This window comes from Arachis hypogaea, chromosome 8 (genome assembly GCF_003086295.3).
Source record: "Arachis hypogaea cultivar Tifrunner chromosome 8, arahy.Tifrunner.gnm2.J5K5, whole genome shotgun sequence".
Classification (NCBI taxonomy): domain Eukaryota; kingdom Viridiplantae; phylum Streptophyta; class Magnoliopsida; order Fabales; family Fabaceae; genus Arachis; species Arachis hypogaea.
In genome coordinates, this window is record NC_092043.1 from 36,345,456 (window position 1) to 36,361,769 (window position 16,314).

General features: G+C 31.3%; 2 protein-coding genes and 1 non-coding gene across 4 annotated transcripts; 2 read left to right on the forward strand and 1 right to left on the reverse strand.

Annotated features, from left to right (window-relative positions):
• Positions 1–5,433: 5,433 nt before the first annotated feature.
• On the forward strand, positions 5,434–5,506 carry TRNAA-AGC (transfer RNA alanine (anticodon AGC)). The gene has a single exon. It is a non-coding gene; the product is annotated as a tRNA-Ala (tRNA).
• Positions 5,507–6,171: 665 nt separating this feature from the next.
• LOC112707264 (21.7 kDa class VI heat shock protein) lies at positions 6,172–8,098 on the reverse strand. Its single transcript, XM_025758935.3, has 2 exons — positions 7,407–8,098; positions 6,172–6,691 (listed from the first exon to the last, which is right to left on the reverse strand). The coding sequence occupies exons 1-2, from the start codon at positions 7,714–7,716 to the stop codon at positions 6,417–6,419; spliced, it is 585 nt and encodes a 194-aa protein (XP_025614720.1). The 5' UTR covers positions 7,717–8,098; the 3' UTR covers positions 6,172–6,416.
• A 3,300-nt stretch (positions 8,099–11,398) lies between these two features.
• Positions 11,399–15,691, forward strand: LOC112707265 (uncharacterized). Of its 2 annotated transcripts, XM_025758937.3 has the most exons (7): positions 11,399–11,842; positions 11,944–12,351; positions 12,548–13,082; positions 13,168–13,909; positions 13,996–14,195; positions 14,267–14,502; positions 14,568–15,691. In XM_025758937.3, the coding sequence occupies exons 2-7, from the start codon at positions 12,178–12,180 to the stop codon at positions 15,486–15,488; spliced, it is 2,808 nt and encodes a 935-aa protein (XP_025614722.1). In that variant the 5' UTR covers positions 11,399–11,842; positions 11,944–12,177; the 3' UTR covers positions 15,489–15,691. The 2 variants fall into 2 exon arrangements, with proteins under 2 accessions (XP_025614722.1, XP_025614721.1); XM_025758936.3 differs by having other exon boundaries at positions 11,399–12,351.
• Positions 15,692–16,314: the final 623 nt, after the last annotated feature.

Here is a 16,314-nt window from a genome sequence, read left to right on the forward strand (position 1 = left end):
TTGGAAATGGAAATATTGGCTCTGTTGTTGGTGATGAATCAGAAGTTAAAATTCCAAATGATCTATTGATTACAACTACTGATGACCCTCTCTCTCATTTGGTAGACTTTGCATATCCAAATTTGTTGCAAAACATGTCAGATTACAGGTATTTTCAGAGTAGGGCAATTCTTGCACCCACGCTTGAGAGTGTCGAGAAGGTAAACGATTTTGTCTTGACAATCTTTCCAGGGATGGAAAAGGAGTATTTGAGCTCTGACACAACATGTCAAGCTGATGAGAATGAAGATGTACAACAAGAGTGGTTCACACCAGAGTTCCTAAATGACATCAAATGTTCGGGACTACCCAATCACAAGTTGACTTTGAAGCCAGGAGTCGCTGTAATGCTACTGCGAAACATAGACCAGACTTCAGGTTTATGCAACGGGACAAGATTAATAGTTAACGAACTTGGCAGCAATGTAATTGGAGCGACGGTAGTGACCGGTAGAAATATTGGAGATAAAGTGTACATTCCAAGAATAAACTTGATCCCTTCAGATTCAGGATTGCCATTTAAGTTCCAACGGAGACAATTTCCATTGACAGTATGCTTTGCAATGACCATTAACAAGAGTCAGGGTCAATCATTATCACATGTAGGGCTTTATTTGCCAAAATCAGTGTTCACCCATGGACAACTTTATGTTGCTTTGTCAAGAGTTAAGAGTCGCAGTGGCCTCAGAGTTTTAATTCTAGACGAAGACGGCAATCCAAAGTCATCAACAACAAATGTCGTGTTCAAAGAGGTTTTTAATAATATTTAGGTAAGAATAATATTATTTTTATTTTAATAGCATGTTATGATTTATACTTTTGTACAAATATTTACTATAGATATTACTAATTTATCTATAACTCTTTTTTCAGATTTGAAATGAAATGTGTAACAAGGAGCACAACATCCTATGCCAATTGCTTTTCTAATGAAGTTAGTAAGATACTAGGTTATCGATCGATAAATTTTTATTAGCCTTTTATACAAAATTTAGTGTAAAATTAACATGCTATTATTACAGTTATATATGTTCTTATTTTTTTCATGTCTCCCTCCTTATGGTTTAAGAATATTATAAACTTCAAACTTTTCTATTTATATTTTACTTTGAATAAAGATAAAACAACATATTTAACACGTTTATTATATAACTACGATGATAGTGTTATACTAAATTTAAAAAAATATATAGTTATAAAATATTATTTTTAATTTAACTTATCAAATTTAAATATAAGCCCGTGCATCGCACGGGTTTAACACTAGTTGATTAAGTTTTCAAGGAATTGACTAGTAATAGACATGGGGCGACGAAAATAATGTGAAAATGATGGTTTGGTGCATTATTGACCATTGTTATTATATATATGCTTCGATAATAAGAAATGAACCTTTAATTTATATCTGTGGAAATGGAATGAATATATATCACCAAAGGCCAAGGTGCTTCCCTACATTGACTTTTTACCTTTTACATGGTTGGATGTAATAATTATTTATCGAACAATTTTATATCACCAATAAAATTTATTATTTTTTATTATTATTTAATTAATAATAATATTTTTATGTTAAATTTTAAATTTTAAATTTTAATAATATAAAAATAAAATATTAATCTAAAATATTAACTAATATTAATAAAAAATATTCATCATCTAATTTTTTCTATTTACTTATTTTACAAAATTAGCTAAGTTATATTGTAGAGTTATTTCAATATTTATTTGAGATATAATTTTTGGTTTTTTTATAATATTTTTTGTCAATGACTAATTTTATCGCAGATTTAAATTTTATTTAAGAGTTTGCTATTAGTGGATGAATTACTATATACATAAGACAGAATTTAAATCTCTAATAAATATATTAATAAATTAACTACTAGACTAACTCAAATTAGTTATCTGAAATGTAATTTTAGCTAGAAAGATAGTAATGATACATAATATAAAGTGCTATTAATATAAAGTTCATACCGAAAAAGAAAAGGGAAAAAAAAGTTGTATATCAATAAACAAGTAAAAGTTATTGAAAATGAACAGTTGTTAATTAGTGCAATATGATTATTGCTATTATTTGAGAATAAATAAGACATTAAATATGTTGAAAACATGGCCTTATTATTATTATATCTAGTCACATATCTTTGTACCCATTAAAGGGGGGCTAGGAGCCATTTTCTTAGGTAAAATGACACATACAGTAGTTCGATCCAAAAATTAATTGTATCCCCCAAATCTGCAGGAACAACACAACATTTCCCATTGCTATGGTGACATACATTGTACAGAATAAATAAAACAAGCCCACTTTAATGTTCTTTAACTATAAACATAGCAATAAATAATTATAAAAAATAAGTTCCTACCACTGTTGAAGTACCACGATCCAACACAATTTGCCCTAATTCCAGAAGATTTGTTTTTCTTCCTTTTTCTAATTATGGGTATTTTTTATTGATGTTCTAATAATGTTCAAATATCAAATATTTTACAAAGATTATGAATATGTACAAAGAATCAATTTTTTGTTAGTTAATATTAATCAATATTTTATATAAAATTATTTTTTTATTTTTTATTCTTTTATAGGATTTAAAATTTAAAATTTAAAATTTTAAAAATTAGCTGATATTGAAAAAATATATATTTACTTGCTAATTTAACTAAACAATTTTCTCAGTTATTGTAACTCATTTAATACCATTTTTTTCTCACTCAAAACTAAAGTTCAAGATTATTATTTAAAAAAAAAAGAATTGTTATACTTCAGTTCTCATCATGTGTTTCCGATTCCAAAACGTTGCCAAACTGCATGGAAATCTAAAAACAATTACTTAGTAATTAAAATATTCTGTTGCGTCAGATGTGAGTTAAGAATATAATTTTCTCTTTCATCATGTTCCCCAGAAATATTTTTAACAAACCCAACTTTTCTATATGCCAATTGCCAACTTTAGCACAATAATGGAAAATCAAAAAGTGAAATAAAGCATGCACATAATAATAGCATTAGCAATTAGCCAATTTAGCATGGCATCATGATCAATAAGGTAGTAGTTGGTGGTGGTTCCATTCAGTTCTTGTTGGTACTCAGCTTCATTCCTTGTCCTTTTCCTATGACCCTTACCCTTTCTTTTTCTTTCTTTCTCTCTCACCCTTATTCTTCAAATAATGCTCCATGCCTTCATGGAATTGACTTGTAGTCCTCCATATGGCGCAGATTAAAATAAATAAATAAAAATTTGTCCTGTGCGTGCTGAATTAAAATTACTTACATTAAAAATAATCAAACTGTTTGGTTCTTCGGATTTTGGACGGGTTGGAGATGTCTCCTGAGTATGAAGGTGAAAATCAATCTTGGTCTGGGTCCGTGGAGCGAGGTGCAGGTGTTGTCGACTTCCCGAACTCTTCGTGATGTGAGGGGGTGCCACTTGCAAGGATACTTTGACGCTCAAATCAAAAAGTATGCGAGCAGTTAGAGAACAAGAAATATGGTGACATATTAAGGGAGGGGTAGGACCCTCCCATTTATATCCTGTCAGTAGGGCAAATCCCACGGACCAGGTTTCTTTCGAGAAAATTTTCCCTCACAGCTGTCAGATAGCTAGTTGTTTGAAGGAGAGGTGTCCGGGTCGTGGCCCGGGCGTGCGACGCCCAGCAGTACGGGCGATCGGATCGGGTAGTCCTGCACACCAGATCGGACTAAGCAGGGAGCCAGTTGAGTTGGGTCGTAACAAATTAAGTATATATATAATAAAATTTAAGTATTAAATTAATCGTTTGTATAAAGAACTAAATATTAAATATATATTTAAAAAATAACTTTAGAGATTAAATTTTAGTAAAACAAAATTTAAAATTATTATTAAAAAAAAATTTCAACCTTAAAATTTAATATTTTTGTCAAGTAATTTAAAAAAAAATATTGTGAATCACCATATTTTTTAAAAAATTAAAAAATTTATAGATTAAATTTTGTTCCGAATTTTTTTATGCATTTTTTAAATATTTATATGTACATAGCATTTTCGAATAACAATAATATTGTAGTGCACATCATTTTCCATGTACATGTTAAGAAGAATAAAGATCAAAGGTTCTCTTTTTTGTGTCACAATCTTCCTCTATCTGGATGTTCGGATCTTGCCCTTTGGTCTATCTAGCTAGTGTCGGCAAAAGTTTTAATGGGATAAAACATTTAAGATTATAAATCATATTCCATTAGCTAGGCCTATGAATTGCACCAATCAAAGTACGTATATATGTGTTACATTTTATTTATTGCGTGGCAACTATTGTTCAACAAATTCTTGTATGTACAGAAAATAAGACACTGATATTGATTACACGCCATATTAGATCCGCAATAGTTAGGAAGATACAATTCTACGAAATTTAATGAGTAATTCAAGCAAGGCTTATACTATAACTATAATTTGTATTTTATCCTTGTAACATTTTGTTATGCACGTTTTAGCTCTTATGCTTTCGAAATAGGCCAATCAATCTTCTAGAGAATGATTCGAGTTTTAACAAAAATATTAAGAAGCTAATTAATACTTTTTTCTTATATTTATTTTGCTTTTGAGTCGACACTAATTGACTTCTTTTTTTCCTTATTTCTTATCCGTTGCTTTTAATAATAAAAATGAAAGATGTAATATATATAGTGCATATAATATTACTAGCAAGAAAGTGTTGTAGTGTATCTATTTTTAACTGAAAAATAATGTAGTAATAAGCTAGTAGCAACATGAGTAATTTGCTTTGCTAGATTGTTAATTAAGCAATGCTGATCTGTTCTTGTTGCTTAAGTTTATGAAATATATAGAGAGGTTTAATTCTCAAAACAATACTACCAAATTTCCAATATCTTTAGTTAGGTGTAATGAATAATAACTGCAAGGCTATGGTTTGGTAAGTATATTGAGTATACCTTTGCCCATCCACCTAATAAAACTTTCCATATTGACATTGTAATCTATCATTTGGATCCATAATATACAATGCCATTAGGCTAAAAATTTTCCATATATAGCATTAATTATTTTCTTCATTTCTTGTTTGTGACTTGTTGACTTTATTATATAAAAAAAAAGTTGGTTTAGCCTAACTACTTATTTAAACCTACCCATTGTAGAGTGAGATAAAAGTGAGTTAGGCTAATTAAATATGGTAACAAAGTACATAAATTTGGTTGCACTATTGCTGGCCTGGGAACAGGTGTAGCAGATTAGTGGATGCTCCAAATGTCATGTATGAGAATTAGTCTGTGGTTTAGTGTCTGGTTTTTTGTTCGCTTCTTTTTGGCCTTCAAAACTTTGGGGGAAAAAAAGTTTAAGTAAAATTAGATTGATATAAAAACGTATAGGAACCAATAATCAAAGTGGGGATGTAGCTCAGATGGTAGAGCGCTCGCTTAGCATGCGAGAGGTACGGGGATCGATACCCCGCATCTCCATTTCTATTTTCTAATGGTGTTATTGTTTTTTCACCTTTAGACAGTTGAGTAGTCTCAGTCATGAGTGACAAGTCCACAATTCTACAAATGGAGATCACAAAATTAATGTGCCAAACGAAACAAACATTTAATTAATGCCACTCACTTCTTGCTTCATGAATCCTATAATTAATCTGTTTATTCGGTTCTTATCATATATAATATTAATAAGGCTGTTGAATGTTCATTTTCCTTTTGACTCTGGTGGGAGAGGCTATGCTACTATGCAAGTCCATTATTTATGCCACACCCTCTTCCCTTTTTTAACCATTAGACACATGAAATTAATGTCTTATTATATACAAGTATTATTATTTTGATAATAATCTTTCATGCATGCACTCTGCTTCTTCTAACATTTTTAAATCAATTTACTCGAATATAATGTAATAATATAAAAATTACAGTTTAGTAAGCAAATGTCATGAGTCTCACCTAACAATAAATATTTTCAACAACCTCTTGATTCAGATATGAATGTATGTTGAATATAAATTTGCTTCTTGTTCTTCTGAAAATTGGAGATTGATTGGTCATGGCTTCACATACCATATATTATTATCTTCTAAATTGTTATATTGGGATTACTCTCCCATCAGAACAAAGTAATATAAACAGCAGCAACATTTTCAGAAGATATAAAGTAGTGCCTCTTATATACACTACAATTTTATCTTTATTTCCTTCCTTCTGTGTATATTTTTATATTTTACATCATTAGAATAAGCTTGCTGATATAGTAACATTAGATTGAAGTATGAGAGTTATAATAACAAGTTTGTTAAATGTCAAAATGTAAGTATCAATTTTGCATAAAAAGTTGTTACTACTAGGATTGTAAACAAACTCTAGTAGCATTGAAACTTTGGTTTTAGGCCACATCAGCAATGGTACCCCTTTTGGTCTTTGGGATTTGTATCTCTAAGAAAACGTCATTGTATAAGTGAGCTTCAATGTTCTTGAAATCAGCATCATCTGGAATCTCAAGCCTTCTTACAAATCCATGATCCCACCAATGGCCACACCTCCAGTCATGTGATGATGATGATGACTTTGATGATGATTCTCTTTGCTTCCATGGTCCACTAATCTCCACAACTTTTCCATTATCAACATGCACTTGAATGTTGTTACTTTTCCCTGCTCCTGTTTTTCAGAAATCACTTGTGTCACAGAAATTCTTAATAAAGTAGTAATAACTAAACTAGGCCTTATCATTCATAAACCATTGTTCTTGTTTTTGTAAATTATTAATCTCCCCTGATATTAGACAATATTGTAACACATCTCTATTTGTAAAAGTATATGCTAATCTCCTCTAAGATTAAGTGATATGATGAAATTTAACTTAATCTGATTTTACATAATAATATGTTGAAACTCTATTCACCCTCTAAGTTCAATTCATTTACATGATGAAACTGTTTCATAAGCTTTTAGGTTCTGTTTCATACTATGTTCCACACATGTTCAATTTGCAAAGTTATCAAACTCTTGAGCTGACTCGTAAATTGGCTAAAATTTACAAGTTTAGATCGTCATTGTCATAAATCCGCTCATTCTAAAAGCTTAAGCCAAGCAACAACTTTTTTTAAATTTGTTTGATTTTTGCATAGACTTTTTTTTTTTATTTACCTTATGCTATTTTTTTATTTTTAAGGATCATTAAGGATCTAACTCTAAATCTTTTGGACATAGAGTTCTGATACCATGTCATGAAACTACTCATTCTAAAAATTTAAGCTGATAGGAAGAGACAACATGAATGGCTATATCTCTAACAATCATCAACCTGAGTTTACGACTTATGATTTTTGAAATTTTAAGTAAACTCAAAGAGGACATGATTCTTTTGTGTTACCTGGTATTTCAGCCTTTACTATGTATCCATCATCTGTCTCAGACCAATCAACGGAGGTTTGATTGTTGCTCCTAAGATGAGACAACAACACATCTGATTCAAACTCCCAAAGAGGAAATGCATCAGAAGGATCAAAGAATTTTCCAAACAACATAGGACTGAATAATGATCCATCACCAAAAACCTTATGCACTGTTGGATTAGCCTGGCTGAAGAATCTTTTGAAAACCTCTTCTCCCAATGATTTGCACCATTTATGTGGTGTTTGATCTTCTGTTTGAACCTCAATTTGCCTCTTGGAACTAGCCATTGAAAAGAAAAAGAAAAAGAAAAAAAGAATAATGAGCTATGAGGAAGCCTCTTTGATGAAGAGAGAGGTTTTTGTGGCATTTTCTTCTCTTTTAGTGTCAATCAAGCTATCTAAATAAAAAATATAAAGATAATAATAATAGTAATAATTTAAAGAAAAAGGAACAAATTCCTTTGGCATATTTGGAGGGCTGTAAAGCTAAAAAAGAGAATATTTTTCTTTTTCTTCTTTTTTTTTTCTAGATCTTTCTTCCTTTCTAAAGAGAAATTGCAATTTGGTTGTATAGCACCATTGAAGATATGGAAAAAATGGAAAAGGATGCTAATCAAGTCAATATCTTTTGACAAAAGATGGATTCTGTAGCAGAATTGGAGAATCCTTAGTTATGAAAAAGTTATGGCTTGATTATTATGCATATTATAGTTAGTTATTTAGTTACTACTACTACAATTATAGTCAAATTTTTTTTAGTAGTTATTTATGTACTTACTTGCTGACCAATCAGAACTTAGCATGTGCTTGAATTTGGCGTTGCATTTGCCAAAATCTCATGATGCAATTGAAAGCAGAATTAGGGTTTTAGGGTCAAAATAGACATTAGTTGGGATTGATTAGGAAAACAACCAAACAAAAAGTTGCAACGTTTGAAAAAGTGGATTGCAATTTTGAATGAGATGAAAAAGCTCAACTAAATTCTAAACACATTTAATTTTTAGTAAAATGTTAAGGATCACTATTGTTGGAGAAAAACATAGAAAGTTATGTAGTGTTCAAAATATAAAGCAAATGCAAGGAAAAGTAAATATTGAATCTTAACATTTGTGTAATTTGAGAAATTCTTGAAAGTCAAGATTCCATAATCAACATTATTGTAGCCACCATTTATCACTTAAAATTGAACATTAAAAAAAATTTAAAATTTAAGTAAAAAAAATTTGAAATTCTAACAAAGTAAAATTAGTGTAAGATATATAATTTAGGATTTAGAGTAAAATAATAATAATTTCAAAAACATTTTGAATGAATGAATTTTTTTAGTATATTAGCTAAAATTGGCTGATTCGTTGTTGTTTCTCTAACAATATTACTATCATTTTTAGTTTAAATATATCAATATTTTTAAAAGCAATTTCGCTAGGTAATTAATAAAAGTCTAGTCAATAATAAGTCAACAAATATTTTTAATTTTATTCTATACTAATTAATTATTAATTAGTAATTATTTAAATTTTATTTTTTAAAATATAAAATTAATAATTATTAATTATAATTACTTAAAGTTGACTGATTAAGAATGATTTATCTATATTTTTCTTTCCAAAAAATTGTTAGAAATTGAATCTTCGTTATAAAGTTTTAACTATAAAGGTCTAGTTGATAATAAATACCTAAAAGAATGACAAATTTAAATTTTTAATATATATTATACATATACTACAAATTTTAAAAACTTTTACAAATAATAACTTTAAATCATATTTTAGCAAGAGTTTTTGTCAATCAATGGATTAATTAAGATGGGCAGGCTTTGATATAATAAGTCCAAGAAATATTTAAGTTTATTTGCTATTGAGGAGAAATTCTAGTTGAAGATTACTCTTTGCACATATTATTGAGCACCGACAACACAAGTTACTTTTTATTTTTTTAAGTTTAATTATTCTGTTAGTTTTTATAATTTTATTAAATTTATAATTAAATTTTTTATTTTTTTAATTAGATTCTTAAATTATTTTTAGTTTTATATTCAAATATTTTTTATGTTTATATTAAAAACGTTAAAATTAATTGAATATTTTTTTTAAAATTTAATTAAAAAATATAAAAATCTAATTATAAATTTAATAAAATTCTAAGACTAATAGAATAATTAATTTTTTTAATTTGACATTATATATTTTCAGCTGATTTATATTTCATTGTTTAATTTGTCACATGTCAGCAGGACGTGAAAAATCAATGGTTTCCTTTTCAATATTTCAATTCCACAACGTGAAACTATTGAAATATAGTGATTCATTTTTTCACTCTTCTCTTGAGAAATTTGACGTTTATTTGAACCATCCTTTGAAACAAAATAAAGTAGTTGTGTAATTGTCATTATTCTTTTCATTGACCCTAAAATCCATTAACTTGATGAAGATTCTTGATGATTTGCCTCACCATAATAGAAAAAGCTGGTGTGAAAGGAATCATGGCAAGCCTAGCCAGTGATAATGGATGTCCATTATCTTTGATGCATATTATTGTCAATCTAAAAGAGCATATTTCTAATATATATAATATAACTTTATTTGGTAAGAATGAAGGGCATTGAGCTATTTGAGTGCTAGAGAAAGGAGATAGCTGATGAAGCCTTAGGGCATTATTGTTTATTATTTATAACATTTTAGCATTAGGAAGCATCTCATATTATATGGGAAAGGGAATAAGGGATGTTCGGTATCTACTTCATGGACGTTTGAATTCCAAGCCAATGGAATTGGAGTAGCAAAGTCACTTTGGAGTGCGTTTGATATGTATTTTATGGTAGGAAGTTTATTGTCAATGTATTGAAATTAAAAATAACATATACAAGTTTTTTTTTTTTTATTCTACTAACTTTTATTTTTTGAGTGGACGAAACCAAGAAAGTTTCTGCAGTGAAATACATTGTTTTGTATTTATGTTTAACTCCAAGACTTTCTATACAGGGAGAAAAGGAGACAGATGTCATTGGTGTGATACAACGTTTTTTATGGTAAAGTGTTTTTTTTTTTTTTTTTTTTTTTTTGAGGAGGGGGTAATGAAAAAGTAAAATAGTCACAAAAAAATGAAAAAGTAATTAGTATATTGATGCTAGGATGATTGCATGGACCGTTGTAAGTTTGCTATAAAGAAAATATTCCAACATCGGAAACAAATGATTTGGGCCTGTTACTAATTAATTATTGGCTGTTCACTTTATCTCAAAGTACATCGCCCAAAGAGACAGAGAATCTATCTCACATTCCACATTTCAGGCCCTAGAATATCGAATTTTAAGCCCAAATATATTAACAAAGAAAAAACTAATACTTCTGATATTATTATTATTATTATTATTATTATTATTATTATTATTATTATTATTATTATTATTATTATTAGTGTATGAATAAACACTAATTTATTTATTAATTTATTTTTATTATTAAATTTGTATAAAAGTAAAATTAATTAATATGAAAAGTTATTTATAATTTAATTGAGAAGTTTAGAGTTTAAGTCTTGAAAATAGTATAGAAAAAAACTTTTTTTTTATAAATTATTTATGAAGAAAGTATTTTATAAAAGAAAATTGTATACCAATTCTTTCTATATTATTCCCATTATAATATACATTAGGATCTTACTCACAATTCCATAATAGCTCTTCTTAAGAGAACACTATAAAAAATTATTAAAATTATATTATTTTATATTTTTAATGCATTAAATATATAAATATTAAATTTTTATTATTTTATTAATAAGTGTGTTTATGACACTTATTATTATTATTATTATATGTCTGCTGAAAAGAAAAAATAACAGCGAATCTCTGATTTTATACAATGACATGGCTCATAAAGATTCATGTATGCTCCACAAAATTAGAAAGATGTAAATTTAAACGGAAAAAAAAATCCCAGAAAGAATAATGGAAAAAGAGCAAGAGAAAAAGAAAATAAAAATAAAAAAAGAAAGAAAAGTAGAATACAAAAAGAGGAGAGAGAAAAACAACCTTAAAGAGAAAATCAGTGTTCCAAACGTAGGCGCCAATGTCCTAACTCCTAATCCAGAATCATTGATGGGACGATGGCCCTTTGCGCATAAAGGTTCTGGCGCCAAGAAATTTCCCATCATCATCATCAACTTTGTTAATATTACACTCAACAAAAATATTATTATTATTATTGTTTCTTTGGATGCATGTCCAAGATTGCTTGATCATCAACAACGTTCAAGAACATTAGGCAATGTTTGCATTGATCCAAAATCACGTGGTTTTTTAGGTGATTTCCTTGGATCTTTGTCACATGCTAAATATATAGAAGACCCTTATTGAATCTTTGGTTCCCAGAAGATTTTAGATGCATTTGGAGCTGTCTGTAATTGATTTCTGGTGGGTTTTCCGTTTTAATTTTTAAATTATTGAATTTCATTAAATTCAATAGTAAGGGGCTTTTTTGTTTTTGCATTTTTTTTCCGGTTCATCAAATTCAGCCATATTTTATCCCAAAATTCTGATTATTTCAAGCTACATCATTGGAGGTTATATTGTGAAATTTGGGGTTATGCAAAGGAATAGAAGAATTGGGTTTGGCTATGGATGGTGAAAAATGGAACCATGTTTTTGTCATTTGGGATTTTGATGAAGGCAATGTAGAAGTATGTGCTTGTTGTGCATGTTTTAGGGTTTGATGAGATAATTAAGAAGCATAACAAGCACAGGTTGGAATGAAAATCCAACAATATTATTATATGGGTGTCATAAAGGCTAGCTTTTGCATTGTTTTGGTTCTTTATCTTGTGGGAGCAATTATTAGTCTTGAAGAAAAGAGGAAGGAAGCACAAGAAGAACTCCTTATCCAACTATTTGATCCTAAATCTGAAATTTTTGATAAAGATACGGTGAGACTCACTTCACTAATTATTTGATTTTCCTTCGGTTCAAGTCCATTCAATATTTTAACCTCTAAAAAAATTAGCATAATACAAGAACATCAGAAATAAATTCAAAAAGAGTATACTTATTAATAATTATTACTTGTTTTTTTCTTAACAATTAGATGGGCTCTAAAACTGGTTATAGTGTTCATGAATGCAGGCAGAGTTATTATGGACTACTTGCTGGGAGGATTTGATTAAAATTGAAGATGTTGATTCATGCCCCATACAATCACCAAGTAACACGAATGAAATCAGTTTAGAAAGAGGAATAATAGTTCAAAGAAACATTGAAAATGTGATTAACAATTGCCAACCGCAATTGAGGGAAGGTTTCATTGATTGCTTGAGAAGACACAATCCCCTAATCCATGTCTCAAAGAACAGTTTGCATGCAAGTTATGTGAGATTACTGTCTTCCAGAAGAAACTTGGGTCATGTTTTGCTCCAAGATGTGTCAAGAGCAGAAGATGTTGGAGATGAATCGGTGCAAACTAAAACTAAAACGGAAAACACTGCTCCAAAAGAGAGTGGAAGCGAACAAAATGTGTTTGTTATCGTAGGTATAACTGCAGTGTCATCATTTGGAATTGCAGCGTTTGTTTTCATATTTTGTTGTAGATGTAGCAGAGCAACTGTTGATCAAACTGATGAGAAACCTCTTCTCAGCTTGTGTAGGACTGACTACTCCAATGGTATCTACTTCTTCAAATTTATCATATTTATAAAAATATATTTTAAATATAATAGAATTTTCTAATCTCTCTCGCTCTAATGCAGGGTCCTTTAACAGTAGAAATCCTCCGCAGGAGTCAATGAAAAAAGAAGACAGCATTGAGACTCTTATGTCAAGTAAAATTTTATTTGATGACAATAAAAATAAAAACTTAGCGCATGAAATATATTCAATGCGATTAGCAGGACCGTATGAAATAAGTTCAGTAGGATTAGGAGGAGCTGATGCTTCTGCTGCCGCTTCGGCAAGACCGTCAATGGACTTGAAACCTCCTCCCGGCAGGGTTGGACCACCGTTACCTTTGAAACCTCCTCCTGGAAGGCCAAATCCTCCCTCCGACCCATCAATTCCTCCTCCTTCCGCTGATGAAAATAATCCTCCTCTTCTGCCTCCTCCTGCTGCTGATGCTCCTCCTCCTCCACCACCGCCAAAGCCGAGTAATGCTCCACCTCCTCCTGCACCGCCACCGAGTAGAGGTGGTGGTGGGCCTCCACCTCCTCCACCACCAGGTGGAAAAGGCCCTCCACCTCCCCCTCCACCAGGTGCAAAAGGCCCAGGCCCATGCCCTCCTCCCCCACCAGCACCTAAGGGAGGAGGTGGTCCACGACCTCCTGGACCGCCTCCTCTGAAAGGTGCAATTGGCGGGAAGGCTAGGCCCCCAGGACGAGGACCCGAAGGTCCTGGAGGTGTTCCTAAGCCAAAACTTAAGCCTTTCTTCTGGGATAAGGTTCAAGCAAACTCAGATCAGGCTATGGTTTGGAATCAGCTCAAAGCAGGATCCTTCCAGTAAGTTTTGAGTTTCTTTCAGTTTTGCTTCTTGCTTTCTTGTTGCCACTACATTTGAGTTGAGTTGAATGGTGTGGTTTTGACAGGTTCAATGAAGAAATGATGGAGTCGCTTTTTGGATATAATGCCGCTCAAGAAAAATCTAAACCCGGAATGAAGAAAGAATCTCGTGAACAAACTCCTCAATATATTCAGATCATTGAACCAAAGAAAGCACAGAATTTATCAATTCTGTTGAAAGCGTTGAATGTAACATTAGAAGAAGTTCGTGATGCACTCCTTGAAGGTGATTTTTTCTTCCTCATTCAATTATATATTTTACTTGCATGAATTCTTATAAATTTGTGTTGGTGATAGGGAATGAAATACCCCCAGAATTCTTAAACACTTTGTTGAAGATGGCACCAAGTCAAGAGGAAGAACTAAAGCTCAGACTCTTCACAGGGGACCTACACATGCTTGGACCCGCTGACCGATTCTTGAAAGCCATTGTCGACATTCCATTTGCCTTCAAACGAATCGAAACACTACATTACATGTGCACTCTCTCGGATGAACTCATTACTACTAGAGATTCTTTTGGAGTTTTGGAGGTAATATATATTATTTTTATATTTAAAAAATATCAATTACGATATTTGATACGATACCACACTAGGTTGCATGTGAGGAACTAAAAAGCAGCAGGCTATTCCTGAAGCTTCTAGAAGCGGTGTTGAAAACAGGAAACAGGATGAACGATGGAACATTCCGAGGCGGCGCGCAAGCTTTCAAACTTGACACGCTGCTGAAGCTCTCTGATGTGAAAGGTGTAGACGGGAAAACCACGCTTCTTCACTTTGTGGTACAAGAAATAATTAGAACAGAGGGAATAAGAGCAATGAGAATGTCAAAAGAGAGCCTAAGCTTTTCGAGCATAAAAACCGACGACCTTCTAGAAGATGTCAACTTAGAGAACGAAGACCAGTACCGGGACCTCGGCCTTAACGTGGTGTCCCGTCTGAGTAGTGAGCTTGAGAATGTCAAGAAAGCAGCGGCTCTGGATGTGGACGGTTTGATATCTACGACGGCCAGACTCGGCCACGGTCTTATAAAGGCCAGAGAATTTGTAAACACGGAACTTAAGACCCTGGAGGATGACCAGGGCTACTACGAAGTCACCAAGAGCTTTGTGGAGAGTGCGGAAGAGGGCGTCGCCAACTTGCTCCGAGAAGAGAAGAAGATCATGGCATTGATAAAGAGCACAGGTGACTACTTTCATGGCAATTCTGGCAAGGATGAAGGCTTGAGGTTGTTTCCGATAGTGCGTGATTTCTTGCTAATGTTGGATAAGGTTTGCAAAGAAATAAAGACTATACCAAAGAAACCACCACCGGCAGCAGCCGCACAGGCACAAGCACAGGCAGCACCACCGGCGGCACCGGCATCAAATAATAATAATGAAAAACAGGAGAGTGGTAGTTCGAAAACTTCAACAGAGACAGGCGCTGCTCCTCCGCCTCCTCCTATTTTTCGCAACCGACTTCCGGTAGTTGCAGAAAGGACGGGTGACTTTAGTTCGGACGATGACAGTCCATAGATTCAAGTTGAATACAAAAGTGGTATTTTTTGTTTTAGCTATATCATCCTTTGTTGACCCTATTGGGATTAGTTCATAGTTAACCAAAGAAAAAAGCCACGTCTCCTTTAATTAGTAGTGATGTAGGGTCTTTCTTGTTTGTATAATTGTATATTTTTCCCCTCGGTTTCTTTATTCTGCCTAATATAATTTTTTTCATCAAAGAGGCAACATAGCATTGTTCAATTGGGGCTACCGCAAATTTGATGCCTTTTATTAGTGTGATTTGAATCATATATATCTGTCCGCTTTGATTCATATATTAAGGCATGGATACCTACTTATTTGAGGACCATAAAGAATCCTATTTGTTCAAGATTTTTTTAACCAAAGATAAAATTGAGATTCAAATTTATGATCTAGGTGAGTATGAAAAAATTATATTATTTGATATTAAAAAATTTTAGTTTCTAGTTACATAAGTAACAAACTGTATTATGTTTATTATAAATAGATTATATATGATGAAATATAATTTAAGATATTAAACATAAGTTAACATTGGTTACAATTAAAACTAACATTTTAGCAATTGAATGATAAATTTGTGAATTTTATTTTAGTTGAGGCCATTTATTTAATTCATTTTCTTAAAAACAAGTAATATAGTATGTTATTTTATCCATCACTTTTTTTTCCGCTTTTGGACTTATTTTGTTTTATTTTTTATCCAAAACAAGTAATATATTATTTTGAATTCCTTATTAAAGTATATTTTTTAAAAAGAAAAAATGGCGCGAAACTTGTTAGTTACGTTCCGTTGTACAGTGATCAGTTAATCAGTTAT

Coding starts and splice junctions, on each gene's coding strand:
- LOC112707264 (XM_025758935.3), bottom strand. CDS start 7,716: ATGGCTAGTTCCAAGAGGCAAATTGAGGTTCAAACAGAAGATCAAACA. Junction 6,692..7,406: donor AGTAAAGGCTGAAATACCAG/GTAACACAAAAG, acceptor TCTGAAAAACAG/GAGCAGGGAAAAGTAACAAC.
- LOC112707265 (XM_025758936.3), top strand. CDS start 12,178: ATGAAAATCCAACAATATTATTATATGGGTGTCATAAAGGCTAGCTTT. Junction 13,083..13,167: donor TAGGACTGACTACTCCAATG/GTATCTACTTCT, acceptor GCTCTAATGCAG/GGTCCTTTAACAGTAGAAAT. Junction 14,503..14,567: donor ATTCTTTTGGAGTTTTGGAG/GTAATATATATT, acceptor ATACCACACTAG/GTTGCATGTGAGGAACTAAA.